Source organism: Corylus avellana, chromosome ca3 (assembly GCF_901000735.1).
Source record: "Corylus avellana chromosome ca3, CavTom2PMs-1.0".
NCBI lineage: Eukaryota > Viridiplantae > Streptophyta > Magnoliopsida > Fagales > Betulaceae > Corylus > Corylus avellana.
In genome coordinates, this window is record NC_081543.1 from 39,700,435 (window position 1) to 39,719,176 (window position 18,742).

The 18,742-nt window shown below is 40.9% G+C and overlaps 1 protein-coding gene across 1 annotated transcript; it reads right to left on the reverse strand.

Annotated features, from left to right (window-relative positions):
* Positions 1–1,521: 1,521 nt before the first annotated feature.
* LOC132175897 (COP9 signalosome complex subunit 6a) lies at positions 1,522–18,588 on the reverse strand. The gene is made up of 9 exons (XM_059587989.1): positions 18,150–18,588; positions 17,927–18,015; positions 16,876–16,969; positions 16,405–16,466; positions 16,238–16,316; positions 15,772–15,864; positions 15,292–15,392; positions 2,570–2,625; positions 1,522–1,890 (listed from the first exon to the last, which is right to left on the reverse strand). Exons 1-9 carry the CDS (start codon positions 18,454–18,456, stop codon positions 1,809–1,811), a joined length of 963 nt encoding a protein of 320 aa, XP_059443972.1. The 5' UTR covers positions 18,457–18,588; the 3' UTR covers positions 1,522–1,808.
* Between the last annotated feature and the right edge of the window lie 154 nt (positions 18,589–18,742).

Genomic DNA, 18,742 nt, shown 5'->3' on the forward strand with positions numbered 1-18,742 from the left:
CGAAACCCCATGGTCCGGAAAAGTGCAGGATTTCTAGCAGAACGAAAGTCATAATAGCAAGACTTATTTCTTGGTATAAAAATGAAACAACATCATCCAGCTTGTGTACAAGACTTGATGCAACTACCCTCATCCAGGTTTTTACTAAACAGTGTGGTGTTGAGCGCATGACCGTTTTCTTTACTTCGAGAAATTCCAACAAAAAACATGACAGCCTTTGCTGGAACCACCATCGCCTAGCACACACCAAAGATTTAGCATTAGGAAGCGACTCTGGATTTTGTTTCACAATTATCATGGTCATGACTCATGCAGGCTAAACTCGAATTTTTTGAGAAGATAAAATGGCTTCCTGGTCAAATTTTCTAAAGCATAGCTCTGACGCGAATCATAAACCTTACCAAAAAAAAAAAAAAATACAGAATCTTAAACCTCACATTGTTCACAACCATTTAAGCCACATAAGCCCATTAGACATCTTATCACAGCCATTGAACCAACACAAACCCATCACATCTAAATCTAATCACAATAAAAGCAATAAAAGCGAAGATAGGGTAGGATGGTGGGGGGCCTTATTTTTTTTATTTTATTATTATTTTTTTTTTACTCCTGACTTTTATTCGATTTGACAAACTCTCTCCAAACTCTAAAATTTCTCAATTTAGTCCCTTAAAATTTTAATTGCAATTAATTTGGACCACTCCATCAGATTTTAAAAATCACGACGTTTATGCTCCTAATTTTTTTATAAAATTTCAACCTTACCTTTAATTTCAAAACTTTTTTTTTATTAAAAAAAGAAAAGAAAAGAAAATTAAGGATATTTTGCCATTTTTGGGTATTTCTAAACCCTAAATTTGATGGAAGAGTTTAAATTGAGAGCAATTGAAAGTTCAGAAGATTAAATTGAGAAAATTTAAAATTCGGAAAACTTAATCAAATCGGGTAGAGATTCAAGAGTTTTAAGTGAAATTAACCTTTTATTTTTTTTTTTGTGTGGGGGGTGGGGGGCGCGTTGGGGATAGTGGGGAGTTTGAGGGACAGAAAAGAGGGTCAGCAACTACATTCCAATTTTTTCCTACTCCCATAAAAGCAAAAAGGTAAGAGGAGATTAAAAAGGGGTGGTCCGTGGGTACAGAAGGGGGAGGGTTCCTACTCCTGTATATAGCATTTTTATAGAATTTATCTAGGAAATCAAGAAAGCTACACTTCCAAAGTAAAAGGTGTGAACAAAAGCACCAACACATCATGGGCATAAGCACAAACAAGCAACAAAGACTGCAAATCTTTTTTACCAATACTATGCATAATTACTAAAAGTTCCAATGCATAAAATTAGCAGCTTTATTGGCATCAACGGTTTAAATTATTTATATTAACAAATTACACAGCTAATTCAATCTCTACAAGCATTTCATTCAATCAACATTACCCAATGAAAAGCAGGCGTCAAACCCCCCATTTTGATTTTCTGCGAACTACTAGGAGTCTGTACCATAAACAGACACAAGTTTAGGATAGTGTATAATAAATAAAATTCATTACCAAAAATGGGATGTGACTTGTGAATAAGCTCGCACCCAATACAAACACCAAAGCACCGATTCACAAAGACCATACTTGGTATGGTAGGCAAAGCCAAAGAAGGCATGGAAAAAATGAAGAGAATCCTCATATATTTCTACTTCTTCTGATTTGTCTAGATCCTAAGCTCCTACCAATATGAATCTTAAGCTTACTATGTGCTATGCACACAAAATAGAAACAGAAGTCCCACAAGACTGCCAGAGAGGAGCAAGTGGCTTTCACATAAAAGCAGTGCGTCCACCCCTTCGACTATGCCTGTCGTATGCAGTGTTGAACTTGTCGACTAGTTCATTCATTGTGCTGTGGGAGAAAAAGGAAGGGTTACATGTTAAAAGATGCATGGGAAATAATATCATGAAAGCAATAAAAAATAAATGTAATTCAATGCCCCTTCCAAATCCATTAACTTCTCGCAAACTCCACACACCAAGCCCTAGGTTTGCACACCATTAAAGCATACAAGTATCATGCAGGAGGGATAGTATCCATCCTAGGCATGAAAACTAGTTCACTCAACTCTAGCAAATCCATTTTGTTCTAGGATTAGGTAAGCAGCCCTTCGGGTTTTAAGAACAAAAATCTGCTACACATCATTGGAGGATAAAAATATTATAAACTTTCCTGCTCTAGCCCAGCTATGGAGAATAATATCACAGTTCCTGTTTAGTAGAAACTTTATAAGATATGGGCGCTGCTTTTCAAGTGGAAAAGCTTATCATAAGTTCTTATAGACTGAAGTCACTTCCTACTTCTCTTTATCTTGAAACAAGATAATTGCCATTGTCCCATTCAGCCAAATGTTTTTCACTACTGCACGTGCTTGATTTGTCTTGAGCCCAATCCAATTCAACCCCACTGGACTGCCAGTGCTAAGTTTTTCTTCTTTGATCACACCAAATAAATTAATACACACAACTCGGTTCTTTTCATCAAAAGAACATGAAAAAGAAGCGAAGGCAGTGTCAGAATGCCAACGTACCTTGAGCAGTTGGTGAACATGGCTAGGTAAGTGATCAACAACGTGTCATTGTATTCCTATAAAAAGGGGAAAACACACCAAAGTAAAGGTGAGAGAATAAACCAATAATTTTGATAAGTAATCTAAATTCATTAAAAGCATAGAGGGACACACAACCCTAGTATACATGAAATATACAAGAAAACCCATCATGTATATAAAAAGAACAAAACTCAAAATACTTGGAGAAATTAGAAATTGGCAAACTATTACACCATGTGTAAACGGATTGGAACATCTTTTTCAACTCTAGCATCGTAGTCTCACTATCTTCAAAGCTCCATGCTCTCCAAATACACTACATTAAACACAAATGAACCAACCTCCACAGGGGTGGAACTGGGATTTTATATGTGGGGGGTTGGATTTTTTTTTTTTTTTTTTTAGTTGGGGACACAGACTTAAATAAATACATAAGCGCGCGCGCACACACAATATATATATAAAATTTCTCTATATGTGTGTTTATATAAAATAAAATAAAAGCATAAAAGTTTTAAATTTAATCTCATGGCATTACAAACACACAATGATATAAACTAGCAAAACAAACTAAATACGATCTTTATGGTTCAAGAAAAATAGTACCAAAAATAAATATTGTGAATCCAAATGACTGCAGAATAATCACTCAGAAAAATAAATTAAAAAAAAAAAACAAATATTTTCATCATATTCTACACTTTTGCTATAAAAAAAAAAAATGCAAAAGAAAAATGAGATGTGGGGAAGATGGCTATGAAAAAAAAAATTACAAACAGAAAAACTCATAATATGTTGAATTTGGGGGGACAAATATATCATTTTGGGGGGACAAATTCTTAAAATATGGATATTTATGAATAATTTTAAAGATTTTGGGGGGACATTTGTCCCTCCAACCCAACACATAGATCCGCCCCTGAACCTCCACAATTCCCAAGCAGTATGGTGTCCCTTTTGTCCTCTCCAACTCATCAACAACTTTCTCATCCTTTGAGGCATAACCCCATGCAACACCAAACAATTGGAAAAGTGAACTCTATAACTCTATTGCGATCTCACAATGAAGGAGGTGATCAATAGATTTCTCACTTTTCTTGCACATACAACACAAATTTACCACAAAGCATTCATTTAGCATAAATTGTCCAAAGTCAAGATTTTCTCTAAAGCCGCCATCCACACAACGAACGCCACTTTCGAGGGAGCCTTAGCTTTCCAAATACTCTTCAAAGGAAAACATGAACTTACTGGAGTAGATAACACATGATAGTAAGTCTTCACTTCAAACAATTTCCTTTTAGAAGGAATCCAACAAATTTTATCCTCAACTCCTTGTCTTACTTTTTGAGAAAACAATTCAAAAAAAGCAGAGACCACTTCCACCTCCCAATCATGCATAGATCTTGTAAAGAAAATATTCCGATGAATATTTTCATTTCGGAACCGCATATGATCCGCCATCCAAGCATCCTTGCAATTAGCAATATTGAATAATTCCGTGAAGGAAAGCTTCAAAGTTTGCTCCTCGCACCATAAATCGTGCCAACATCGCACAATAGATTCATCTCCCACCTTATACCTAACAAATTTAGAAAAACCATCCCATGCCCTCCTCATACATTTCCACACTCCCACACCATATGACCCCACAACCTCCTTAGAACACCAACCTCCCCTCAAGCTATCATACTTAATGGCCACTACTAATCTCCAAATAGGCTCCCTCTTCGTAGCATATCGCCACAATCACTTGCCGAGAAGGCCTCGGATAAACTGAATAAGATTTTTCACCCCCAAACCCCTTGAAGCGGAGTACACATTTTTGACCACTTCACTAAATGAAACTTGAACTCATCGCCAAGAAGCCCTAAAAAAAATCCCTTTGAAGTTTCTCCAGTCTATAAGTCACTCCTACTGGAATAGGGAAGAGACAAATAATATATTGGTAAATTAGAAAGAGTACTTTTTATCAAAGTAGACCTAAATAAAGCCTCTTCCAACCAACCAACAATATTCCATTTTCTCAATAATGTCATTCTAAACGGTAAATCCTTGAGGAAGATCCCAAAGCAACACCCAAATACTTCATTGGCAACGACACCACTCCACATCCAAGAATGCTCGCCAAATCCTCTACATCACTCACATCACCTACAAGAGCTATCGTTGACTTGGACAAATTTATCTTCAACCCTAGCACCGCTTAGAAACATGAGAAGAGGCACCTCAAGTTACAAAGTTGTTCACAATAGGCATCACAAAAAATCAACGTATCATTTGCAAACAATAAATGGGACAATATTATCTCCTCATGATTTTTTGATCCCACCGAAAATCTTGATAAGAGTCCACTGTCCACAGTAATAGACATCATGCCTAAGTAATAACAATCATAAACAATAAAGGAGGCAACAAATCTCCTTATCTTAATCCACACTTGCTACTAAAGAAACTAGATGGAGATCCTTTAATGAGAATGGAAACCCCACCATAGTTATGCAACACTCTATCCAATCTTGCCATCTCTCGCCAAAGACACATCTCTTCAACAAGTATAACAAAAACTCCCAATTAGATCATAGGCCTTTTCTAAGTCCAATTTACACAATACTCTTGGGTCCATAGACCTAGTCTGACGATCTGAACACTCACTCGCTACCAATACAGAATCCATAATTTGCCTACCTAAGATAAATGCATTATAATACCTATTGCCCCTGCTCCCCACACTACAATCCAACATCAACTGAAAATGATCTAACAAGATTCTAGGAAGGCGTCTTTGAGATACATCCGAAAAATATTCTTCCCAGTTCAAAGATAGGTGGAACCAATCAATTCTAGACCATGCATCATAATCTCAATTGTTTGACAAAGTAAAATTCCCCCTACCAACAGAATGTCCATGAGGCCCTGAACAAAAATGAATTTTGAAAATTCCACCATCACTTGTGACTGTCTGCCTAATCTTTCATCTTTCACAAGGATACCAAATTGCATTACTTCCACACACACACACACACACAATAAAGCACAAGATCTTCGACCAACTCATAATTCCAACCAATTCATCCCAAAGACATCTTCTTTCCACATTATCATTTGGACCATGCACACTTGCAAATGCACATTCAAAATTCTCAGTTATGCATCAGAAAGAACATGCTACCACAAAATTGCCCACACAATCCTCAATCTTCTCCACCACCCGCCTATCCCACTTTAACAAAATACCTCTTGACGCCCCTCTCGAACCCAAGTAAGACCAACCCAAATGATGACAACCCCACAAACTACGTATCACCTCCCTAGGAATAACCTCCATCTTTGTCTCTTGGAAACAAACAATATCTGCTTCCAATCCCTTAGTAGCCCTCTAATCCTCGGCCTTTTCTTCTCATCATTCAAGCCTCTCACATTCGATGATACAATCTTATGTTTCATAGTGAACACTTACCACCCCTCCCCTTCCTTATCACTCAATGAGAATGACCTCCCTTGACATCATAATTCATTGAACACATAATCTCTTTAATTCACAATTTCATCGATTACCTATCTTCCCACTACCCACAACAATTTTGAAGCCGACTAGCTTCAATCGCAGTGAACAATGCCATCAGTTGATCCTCAAAACCTTCACGACATTCTAAGTACCTGACAAAGTCCCTCTCAACCACCCAATCAGAAGTAACTGAATAAGACTCTCCTTGTTCCCCAAGTACATCAAGTGGTTGAATATCCATCATCTCACTTCCCTTGCTCTCCACAAATGAACAAGACACCACTGCCAAAGATGGAGCAAACCCATCTCCATTCACACAGTTTACCTTCAACCCTTCTAAATTCCAGCCCTATAAATGTCCTTCCCCCACCCTATTCTCCAACAGCTCTAGATAGTTCCTAGAATTTAAGTTCAACATGGGTCTTGTACTTTTTTCTCCACCAACCACCTCATATAGAATTTGGTTTTGCATTAGATTCGAACCTTGGCTCCAAAACACTCACCAAGAACATCCCAACTTCCATAGGCCTGCCCGAACAGCTCCCTTGTATCACTAAACCACCCTCCTGCTGTTGAACTCCTTCCCCACAACCTCAAATAATTCTTCTTTCCTTTCAATGAAACACCCATATAATTTAGCTATTACTTTCGGTCTCTTTTGATCAATTATCAATCTTACCAGAATTTCAGCATCACATACCTCCCCGCCGAGAACATAAAAAATCCTTCATTCTTGTCTGTGCAGCAGCCAAACATTGCAAGTATTTGTTTCAATCTCTTATGAGCAAATTTCAAGCTTACCAAAATTTCATCAACAATTCCTTTCCGGCCAATACCAAAAAGCCCTTTAGTCTTATCTGTACAAGACCCAAAAGCTCTGACATCTAATTCCATTGACGTCTAAGCTATCGCTGATCCCCCAATAACTTGTTCCTCTATTGCTTCACCAATCGTAACTTTCTTCCTAGACACTACCAGAGAAATGTCTTCCTTACTGGCCTTACTTGAACCCACACCTTCTCTTGCTTTCACTTTCCATTTGCCTTGACTATTGGTTGACTGCTTCTGATACACAACCCCACATAACAAGCTAGCCTCTTCTCTTATCGTCAACCATGACTTGGCTTCAAAACTTACCATCACCTTTGCCTTACTAGAAAACCTTTGATAATCCCCTTCTCCCATGAACTGGGACCCTCTCGCCCCTTTGGGATTTTTACTCATGTCTGCCACATAAACCTCACATCCATGACCCTCTCGGCCCTTTGGGCTTATTACACATATCTACCTCATAAACCTAAACATCAATTCGGGCCATTTCTTTATTCTCCAAAACCAGCGCCTTATCACCTCTTGTGGGCTTACCCACCAAATCAACAATCCCGACACCATAAAATTGACCCACTTCTAATCTCTCTATTTATCTTTCTACTTCCTTCTTAAAGGAAAGTAGTAACTCCTTTACAGTTTGAAATGTTATTTGATCCTCGTGCAAAGATGAAAAGAATTCAAGTTGTCGCTGCCATTTTGTTCTCCATAAATTCTGGGTGACAGCTGATCCCTTCTTCACACTTTCCTTATGAGCTCCCAAAGTACCAACCATACCCCTGCTCACTGGAGCCATTTTGTGAGGTTATCCCTTCCCAGCCAAAACCTCCATAAATGAATCATATCATTTACTAACCAGAGAAGCTACCTTGGGATGTTTCTCTCTAGAGAGACAACGCCTACCTTCTCTCTAAGAAAGAGTAAGGTTTAGCCACCTCCTAATGTGGCCTTCCCTCCACCTCCGGTGGTTCTCCAAGGGAGGAGGGATGGATCTGTTCCCCTCTGTCCTCCCTTTCCCCATCTCCTTCGTTTTTACTCTCTTTTCCGTTATCTCTCCTTGTTTTTTTTTTCTTTGTTGTTGTTTCTTTTCCTCCAAACGACGCCATTGTAGCCCTTTCTCCACCTCTAGCCCATCGTTCCTTGCCGTCATGATGCTCTCCACCTCAGTCCCGCTCCCTCTTGCTGGCTACCTCACAGACTTGTAGAGGTTCATAGATTTGATTTCTTCAAAGTTGATCTATAAACCTCCGCTAGGCCTATTGCCAGATGCGCCACACTACCTTGCTCCTGAGCCTTCCTGCTTCTAGTCGCCCTCACCCGCTCCCCCTTCCAGCCACCATGCGCTAGCCCGTTGCTCTCATGCACCTGCGTGTAGATCTCACTCGCTAGCGAGTGTCATCCACGCGCTGGCACGTGGTCTCTCCTCTCTTGTGCGTGGCGTCTCTGGCTCATTGCTCCTCCGCACTTCTCTGTCACTACAACTTTTTTAGGTTGGTTTTTTTTTTTGTTGTTGTTGTTGTTGTTGTTTTTCTAGTGTATCCTTGTTATTTCTTTTGTGCGCTGCTGCGCTGTTGCTTTTTGTGGGTTACCATCTTTGGGTTCTTTTTTGTATTGATCTAGTCGCAGAGACTACAACTGGCGTTCATTCCTCATTGACAGATCCCATTCGGTTGTTGGCAGTACTGCCTCCTCAACAACAACTTCACGGTGGTTGTTGCCATCACCACTTGGAGCTCTTCATCGAGCCCCTTTGACACTTGTTACTGCCTTGTGCGGTCCTTAGAAAAGCCTGGATCGTTTATGGTCCTTTTAAGATCATCAATGAATCCATTGCCTATTGTTTGTTATTTTTTAGGTATTGCTTTTCCGTTTGAGTTTTGTTGTTGGGGTGCCCACCCCGTTATGATTGTACGATCCCTTGTAACCCTTTTCCCCATTTATTGAATAGAAAAAAAAAAACTCCATAAACGACTGTAGTCCTTCGGTCTCGGCATCAACAGAGGATCCTCATGTTTCTTGCTATACTTGCTACCGGCAACACCCTCCTCCAAATAATTAGCCAACTTCCTCATCTGAACACTACAAGTAACCCACCCACTATTCTTTCGGCCTTCTGGAATAATGACAAAGCTCCACCGCTCTCCTGCACCATACTTCACGATCTCCAAATATCTCTCATAGCTATTCACTCGCCCCTGTGCCAAGTGCAATGTATTGCCCACTTTAAAAGTCCTATAGAGCTTATCAAAAAAAAAAAAGTCCTACAGAAATCCCAGTTCTGATCTCCTCTAAGAAGCTCTTCCATTGTCTTTGACAGCCCCCCAACAGTCAGCTTGCCCAAACACATTGCTCAGTAGACATCTTTGCTCCTCTCAGAAAGCTAATGCCTTTGTTCCCAATTTCAGATAAAACTTCAACAGCTTTTGCTGCGACATAGAAATAACCCATCACTAAATCAACAAAGTAATAAAACCACGAAATCCACAGCGAAAGATGTCGGAAAGTGCCCTCACGAGCAAGAGTTCTAGCCTAGCCCATTCTGTCAGGCTAGAATGTGAGATGGTGGGGAAGAATGGGGCGGCTGAGCAAGGTCCACGGCCCACGGAAGGCCCTGAGTTAGTTCAAGGTGCTAAGGAGAGAAGTGTTCAAAAGGGAAAGGAGTGGGCTGGAAGGATAGGCCCACAGTCCACGAGAGGATTCAAGGCAAAGAGGAAGGTGTTTGTTCATAAGTTGAAAACTGTGGTGGGCTTCGGTATGAGCCAGGGCTACCGTGGCTCTTCTGGTCCTACTGGGTTGAGAATGCATCTTTCTCACCCGAAACATACAAGCGGGTCTTCGATGGAATGGTGGGAGGGTTGGACCGGAGACCCAGGGGCGTCGTCTTCGAAAGGTGGTGCCGGCGACCGAGGGGTGTCGCCGACAGTCACGGAAGCCCCCGCCATCGTTCCTGTAGCTCTTGTTGACTCACCTGGAGCTATTCCCGGCGGTGGGGTCTCATTAGGTGGTGCCAGAGATCCTCAGAGCTCACCAGGGTTAACGCTGTTGGCCAAGGGAACTCAAACTTTGACGGAGAAGCCATCGCCAGTAGCTCCCACAGTTGATCCAGTTGTAGCCATGTCTAGGAAGGACTTTCGTGGGATGGGGTCTCGATTTAAGGCCGGCAAGTCCCTATTTTTGCCGGAGGCTGTGTCATCGTGCCGTGGGGAGGAGGTCGCGCATCAGACGAATTCAAAAATTTTATCTCCAGTGATTGAGGTAAGAGATTTGGTGCCTTGGTCTCATGATGTTGGGTATCAGGAAGAAGTTCAGGGTAGTGAGGGGCTGGGCATTCCTTAGGAACAAAGGTTTTTTGGGGGGTATCCTGGTTACTCCCACCCATTCGATGGGGGCCATATGAGTTTAGGACTCGGGTGTTCAGAAGTGGTGAAGTTGTGTGAAGTTGGCCAGTTTGGTGGAGAGTATGACAGGGCGACTAGACTCGGGTGTTCAGGAGTGGTGGAGTTGTGTGAAGCAGGCCAGTCTGGTGGTGAGAATGACAGGGCGGCTGAGACACGAGATGAAGCCCAGGTTCCTAGTGAGATCGATGTGCCTCCTCCTTTGAATACGTATGGTCCTACTGCAGGGGGTGCGTCGGGATACTCAGATTGGGATATTCAATGTGCTAACGAGATTTATCCGATTGTGAGAATTTCGTACACGGGTCACAAGCTGCAATTGTTAGCTCTTTTAACTTTTTTTAGAAGAGGAACGAAGGAATAATGCGATGGTGATGAATACGAGCAGCGTTGCTAAGGGCAATAGGGAGGTAAGGAATTTGGAGTGCTTGGTGAATTATGATGCTAGATGTACGAGCTCTAGCCGTGGCAAGAGGAAGGGGAGGGGGCATGTAGTAGCCTTATGAAGCTAAGCATTTTGTCTTGCAATGTGAGAGGGTTGAACAAGAGGGATAAACGTTTGAGGGTGAGTAATTTGCTCAAAGATTGGAAGGTAGATATTGTTTGTCTTCAAGAAACCAAGATCCAGATGTCTCGCAATATTGTTCGTAGCTTATGGGGCAAAGTCATGTGGATTGGTGTTGTTTGGATTCTAGCGGGGCTTCGGGTGGTATTTTGATTATGTGGGATAACGGGGTGGTGGAGAAGGTCGATGTTTGTGTGGGGACTTACACCCTGGCGGTGTCTTTCGGAAACATTGGGAATCGCTCTATTTGGGCTTTTGCTAGGATTTATGGTCTGAACCTCAATAGGGATAGAAGGCTCCTTTGGGAGGAGTTAGCTGGTGTTATTAACTGGTGGGACATGCTCTGGTGTATTGGGGGTGATTTTAATGTCACTCGGTTCCCTAGCAAAAGATCGGGTGAAGCCCATTTGGATTCGGCCATGATGGAATTTTCAGACTTTATTTCTGAACAAAGGCTAATGGATCTTCCACTGATTGGGGGTTTGTTTACATGGTCAATTTCTAATGACCCCCCTCTGTGGTCAAGGATTGATCGGTTTTTCATTTCCCCGGAGTTGGAGGCCTGGTTTCCAGGGGTTAGGCAGAAAAGGCTTTCCCACCTGTGCTCGGATCATTTCCCAATCATTCTTGAGCTGGGGGAGGTGGCAAGGGGGAAGAGGCCTTTTAAATTTGAAAATATGTGGCTTAAAGTGGAAGGTTTTGTGGCCCTAGTGAAACAATGGTGGGACTGCTATATGTTTAATGGCAAGCCGAGTTTCGTTCTTGCTTGCAAGCTCAAGGCCTTGAAGTTGAATTTGAAGATCTGGAATGAGGAGGTGTTCGGCAACATTGATAGGAATAAGATGATGTTTCTTGAAGGGCTTCGGTTGTTGGATGTGAACAAAGAAAGTAGGGCATTGGATGCGGGGGAGGTTATGAGGAAGGCGGAAGTGGTTCGAGAGTTAGAGAAGTGCATGCTTATGGAGGAGGTGAGTTGGAGGTAAAAATCCAGGGTGATGTGGTTGAAGGAAGGCGATAAGTGTACTAAATTTTTTCACTCCATAGCCAATTCTAATAGAAGGCATAACTCTATGGATACTCTCATGATTGGGGATAATATCTCTTCAAATCCGACCGAGATTAGCGAGTATGTTGTTGAGTACTATCAAAAACTTTTCTCGGAGCAATGCCGTTGGAGGCCTATGGTTGATGGCATTTCCTTTGATTCCATTTCGGAGGTGGAGGCTAGTTGGTTGGAGAGAGACTTCGAAGAGGAAGAGGTTAGAAAGGTAGTGTTTAAAATGAACGGTAATAAGGCGTCGGGCCCCGATGGGTTTTCTATGGCCTTCTTCCAAGTTTACTGAGAGGTTGTGAGGGAGGACATTATGAAGGTGTTCAGAGCATTTCATGCTGGAGGGATGTTTGAGAAGAGCCTCAATGCTTCTTTCATTTTGCTTATTTCGAAGGTTCCCAGCGCTATCAATCTCAAAGATTTTTGGCCTATAAGCCTTGTGGGAGGTATCTACAAAATCATAGCTAAGGTTTTAGCAAATAGATTGAAGGTAGTTCTGGATAAGGTTATTTCTCAGTCCCAAAGTGCTTTCATCAAGGGGAGGTAGATTCTAGATCCTATCTTGATTTCTAATGAATGCCTTGATAGTTGGTTGAGATCTGAGGAGCCAAGGGTTATTTGCAAAATGGATTTGGAAAAAGCTTATGATCATGTAAATTGGGATTTCTTGTTATATATGCTCAAAAGGTGTGGTTTTGGCAGGATTTGGTGCTCTTGGATAGAGCATTGCATTTCGTCAGTGCGGTTCTCGATTTTGATCAATGGTTCTCCTAATAGCTTCTTTAGCAGTTCCAGGAGTTTGAGATAAGGGGATCCTTTGTCTCCTCTGCTGTTTGTTTTTGTGATGGAAGCTCTAAGTAGGATGATTTCAGCGGCAGTTAATGGGGGGCTAATAGAAGGGTTCCAGGTCGGTAATATTACTCTCTCTCATCTTCTGTTTGCGGACGATACCTTGATTTTTTGCAATGCTATGCCCACCCAGCTTCGGTATTTGCGGAGTTTATTTTTGCTGTTTGAAGCTGCTTCCGGTTTGAAGGTTAACTTGGCCAAGTCAGTGTTAATTCCAGTGGGGTTTGTAGAGCAAGTGGACAGGTTAGCCGATATTCTAAGGTGTGGGGTTGCTTCTTTGCCAGTAAAGTATCTTGGTCTGCCGCTGGGGGCCTCTTGCAAGGCTAAGCATATTTGGGATGGAGTTACCGAGAAGATAGAATGTCTGTTGGCTGGTTGGAAAAGGTTGTATTTGTCGAAGGGTGGAAGAGTCACACTTTTTTTTTGATAAGTAAATGAAATATGTATAAAAAGCGCAAAGGAGCGCAACCCACATACACGGGAGGTATAAATAGAGAGCGCCTAAGAGGGAGAAAAATGAAAGAGAAAATCAGAAAACTAATCTCTAATGGAGCTAGCCAAGCGGCCGTCCAAGAGTAAAGAGTAAAGAAGAAAAAATGGGTCAAATCCTCTATAGTCCTAGTGGAATTTTCAAAACATCTAGCATTTTTTTCATTCCATATACACCACATAAGACACAGAGGGATCATCTTCCACACAACCGCATAAAACAAAAGTCACACTTATCAAGAGCACTCTCGCCAACTTGCTTACTTACTATTTGTCTCTCTTCCCTATTCCGGTTAGTGTTGCTAAGCGAATTGAGAAGTTGCAGCACGATTTTCTATGGGGTGGTCTAGGCGAAGAGTTCAAGTACTACATAGTGAAGTGGTCGAAGGTTTGCACTCCGATCAAGGAGGGCAGTTTAGGTATCAGAAATCTAATGATGTTTAACTGCGCTTGGTTAGGGAAATGGTTGTGGCGCTATGGATTAGAGAGAGATACTTGGTGGAGGGCTGTGGTGGATGTGAAATTTGGAAGTTTTTGGGGAGGGTGGTGTTATTTGGAGCCGGGTGGATCTTTTGGGGTGGGGTTATGGAAGAACATTAGGAAAGGGTGGGACACTTTCAAAGGGTTTACACGGATTGAGGTAGGGGGATGGGACTAGGGTTCGCTTCTGGCATGATTTGTGGTGTGGTGATATGGCTCTCAAGATAGCTTTTCCAGGCTTATTCAGTATTGCTTGTGCAAAAGATGCCTCAGTTGCGGTGCATTTGGAGTTGCTGGGTGGCTCTAACTAGTGGAATGTTAGTTTTTTTAGAGAGGCTCATGACTGGGAGGTGGATGTATTGGCCTCTTTTTTTCAAGTGTTACATTTTGCTCGAGTGAATCGAGGGTGTGAAGATAGGTTGTGGTGGAACTCTTCCAAAAGAGGCCGTTTCATGGTCAAGCTCTTTTACGCTTCCTTGACATGTTCTGAAGGGAGGGGATTCCTTTGGAAGAGTGTGTGGCGAACACAAGCTCCTCCGAGGGCGAGTTTCTTTGTGTGGTCGGCGGCTTTGGGCAAAATTCTGACCCGAGATAACCTCAGGAAGCGACAGGTGATTGTGACGAACAAATGTTGTATGTGCAAGAGGAATGAGGAGACAGTGGATCATCTTCTCCTTCATTGTGAGGTTGCTTATGCTTTGTGGAGTGCCTTTTTTGGTCGGTTTGGGTTGTCTTGGGTGATGCCGAGACGAGTATCGGATTTACTCACCTGTTGGTGGTCTTCAGGGAGGAGGGGGAGTGCCGCGGTTTGGAAGATGGTGCCTATTTGCTTTTTTTGGTGTTTATGGAGAGAAAAGAAATAATAGGTGCTTTGAGGATTTGGAGGGGACATTGGAAGACATCTTAGCCTCTTGCTTTCATACTTTGTATCTCTGGACCGTTGCACATGTTTTTCTAGTATCGATTAGTTATGATGATTTTCTTGCTCGCTTTTCTCCTTCTAGTTAGGTGATCCTGTTGTATACTCCTAGTATACTTCGGGGCGCCTTTACGCTTTTCAATAAAACAGTTTATTACTTATAAAAAATTAAAAAAAAACACTTGCAAGCAGAACATAGTAGTAGATGTGTGTCCAAAATACTGTATCTCCTGATTGTATATTATCACGTGACTCCTCTAAACAAAAATGTTAGAATAGGAAACATGAAAAAGGAGGCACTAATTATGGCTATATTCTAATATTAGGCAAGCGTTATAGGTACTTGCATAATTACACATATACATGTTATTTTGACACAACTGCCATGCATCACTTATCGCTCTTCTTCAAGCACCACAATCAGAGAAAATTAAGTCAACACTCACTTCTGCATATGGAGAGACTTTTGGTCTATAATGTATCTTGGGTCGAAATTCTTGCATATTTCTGCTTTTATAGGTACGTGTGATTTATGGCTAGTATTACTACACATGCATCACCAATGCCTATCTTGATGAACATCCCGTTCATCCCAACCATAAATCAGTAGCACTCACCATCAAAAAATCATCTTGAAATTTTTCTGATTCAATAGCTGGCAATCTTCTTAGGAGACTTGATACTTGTCTTAGCAATGAATTCTCACAAGGGATATCACCTGTGATCAGAAATACAAGTGCAATTAATATCAACACTTTTAAATGAACACAACACAAGAAAGGGATTGATCCTTATCATTGCCAATAAGAGGTTATCTGAATTCAGTGGTGACAGATTTAAGGCCATCAATAGGATGGAAAAGAGTAAAGGAGGTCCTCAAAAGAAGTAAACATCAAAGGTGGTCTTTCTAGCTAAAGTGAGAGTTAAAGAGAAATGTTTTTCCCTCTTCAGAGATCTGATCTAATAATTTTTGGTAGCTTTTATTGTGACATTTAATTGCTTTCCTCATCTTCTTTTGTTTTAAGAAACTTGTTTTCTTCTCTCATATGTATATTTGACTAATTCCAATTTTATATATAAGAGAGAGACGTATGTACCTTTCTGCATTGCAAGAAGATAGTGATGAAGTACCCTGATTCGACTATTCAGCATCTTGATGGCACTATGTATGCCCGTAAGGTGAGCAGCCACTGCAATCAAACCCGATACAAATCACAAAGAAGAAAACTTCTATTCCCTCCATCCCAAAATAGATGAAATTTGCAAATGACACACATTCTAATTTTTAGTAAAAAGAAATAATAATCTTCCTAAATTGCCATCAGGCGGGCCAAGAAAAGTAGATTCAAATTTAAGAGAAATATGAAATGTTAAATGGATAAATCCTTTTATTTTTTGGAAACTCCCAATATATTTTTGGACATTAAGAAAGGAAACTACCCCATTTATTTTGGGATGGAGCAAGTATGTAGTTGATACAACTTCCTTCCTTATCCTAAAAGAGGTTTATTGATAGCAAGTTTATGGAAAAATAACAAAGAGAAGGGGGAGTGGAGCACTAACATTGAGTAGCTGCTGAACCTCCATCAGACGGTTTAAGATGTGCAACATGATCAACTGAAATCCGTTCTGCTTCAACTGTCTTTAAAGCACCCACAATAAAAGTGAATGTATAACCTAGTTGGTATTGTTTAGATCAAAATTGGTACAAAAGAATGAACATGCCTAACCTCAATAGTGTAGCTTGAACGAACAAAAATAAGCTGTGGAATCCCATCTATGACATGCAGCTCTAAGTTGCAAAGATCAATACCCAAAGAACAGAGAAGTTATCACCTCAGTGCACTTAGCAAGTGAAAAGCTAATAAAAAAAGGTGATCCCGCCAAGAAATAAAAAAAGCATGTGTATACCATATAATTTTTGTAATAAAAAAGATTGTAGAGAACACACGTTATTCAGCAAAAGAATTGATCTCTGATCGAGGCCACCAGCAGATCATTCGACCATTAAGAATTAATTGAACACTAAGTTTGGCAAATTAGATAGATAAGGAAGGATGAAAAAAATAAAGTAACGGGAAGAGAAGATGAGAAGACAAGTAGTGAGAAGTGAAGTATGATTTATCTTTTTAATGTTTGGATATTCACAGCATTTCTCAGAAGAATTTCACATTCAATAAGAGGTCATGCAAGTTACATACCACTTTCAAAAATTGTGACTGGGAGATCCTTTTGAGCATGATTTATTGAAGGATTGAGAAGAACATAAACAGGACTTTCATTAATATCCATCAACTGTCACAAAAGAATGTTCATTACGATTCACTAAAATATATAAGTGCATATGTTGGAGTTTACACTCAACGAAAAGTATCCTGAATGCATAAAGTAGAAGTACGCATGCCACAACAACGTTTTCAATGAACAATGAAAATATGTAAACCTAATATAAGAAAACAACTAGAAACAATATAAAGAAAGATATAGAGCAGAATAAAAAACTGGCATATTGGAGTCATAAAATTGTAGAAAACTTCTAAAAGCTTGATCTACAAAAAAAAAAAAAATGGGCGTGCAACGCAAGCTACATTCGCAAAATCTTCAGTCCACAACATGGACTGAAGTATGACTGTCCCATAATGAAACTACAAATTAAAGCCAGATGGCAGCACTGAGTAGTCAAATCATTAAAGAAGACAATTAAATCAATAAAAAAAAAAAAACTCACATTGCACAGATTCACCATTAATGCACGGCAAACTAGCACCACTGTGAGAGTAACCGAAAAAAATAGCAATCAGACATTGACAATCAACATAAAATACACTGTCACAGGCACCAAGCCCTGGGCTTCCTCAGGTAGTTTTTGAGCATCGCCACAAGTCAAATGCTGAGCGTTTGGATAAAAAAAGATCTAACGCGAATTCCCAGGACAATTCTGTATCACTTAGTCCAGATGAGCAGTCACCATGGTTATGCAGCCACTTATGCATTTCAATCAATATAATAAAAAAAAGGGTAAACAGAGAACAGAGATATGGTTTCACGGAAGGCAAGACCTTCCTAACTCCCAAGAACATTGCCGAAGGACAATAGAAAAGACGAGACTAAAAATAACTGTTATTGCCAAACATTTAAGGGACGCCAGGTATTTGATCATAATTAGATATTCATATAAAAGACTTCTGAAACATGCTTATTAGCGAGTACGAGTAGAAACCATAAAGCCTTTAAGAAAATATCGGAACTCACAGCTTTATGAATATGCATATCAGATTCCTGCGCATCGCTGCCAGTAGAATACCACCCAAGTATATAGAAGTGGGGGAAAACCTTCTTATCTGGTCCATTGTAATATAAGATAAGAGAATGAATACGGCGCAGCATCAGTAAAAGGTTCAGAAACCCTAAAGAGAGCTAATGAAATACGAAATTGAAAGGAATTGTATGAGATAAATCACAAAGAGGACTCAACAGAGCTCTTGCTTCTTCTCGAGGAAGGAGCGGTCAAGGGAATGCGTGGAGGGATCGTAGAGGAGCTCGAAGCTGTTGAAGATCTCGACGGTGCGTCCCCTCTGCACCCCTATCACGCAGCCGTATACCCTTGATGCAGGAGGCGGAGGCGAGGTGGCTGCATCAGCGCCGTTGCCGTTGTTGTTGTTGGCGTGGGCCGCTGTGGGCGGGTGCATCTGAGACTTAACCCTAGTGTAGTGATCTGATATATTCACTATCACCAGTGGATGCAGTTTGAATGTCAGTCCGCTGCTCGACGATGACGCCATTAAACTCTCCGATCGCAGCGGAGCAGAGTTTGGGATTTTGCTTCGGAAACTACCAGTAGCAGCAGAACTACGTAGGAAAGAGTTCGGCTTCGGCTTCTGCACCTGTCTTTCCCTTCTTCGCTCGCGTTGTGTTTATAAAGTTGTTCATTATGGCCCCTTTCGCAATTGAGGCCGAGTAGGGGGAGATGGAGGATGGAGCCCAATCCTGGATAGGTACTGGGCTCCAGCTAAGAATTTCCTTTTTTTTTTTTTTTTTTGGAAAGGGCCCATAACTATTTGTTTATTT

Excerpts from the sequence above, each read along its gene's own strand:
- LOC132175897 (XM_059587989.1), bottom strand. The coding sequence starts at position 18,456 with ATGGCGTCATCGTCGAGCAGCGGACTGACATTCAAACTGCATCCACTG. Across the intron at positions 16,970-17,926 it reads ATATGCATATTCATAAAGCT|TTGATGGATATTAATGAAAG; the intron begins GTGAGTTCCGAT and ends CTTTTGTGACAG. Across the intron at positions 15,393-15,771 it reads TCTTCTTGCAATGCAGAAAG|GTGATATCCCTTGTGAGAAT; the intron begins GTACATACGTCT and ends TTCTGATCACAG.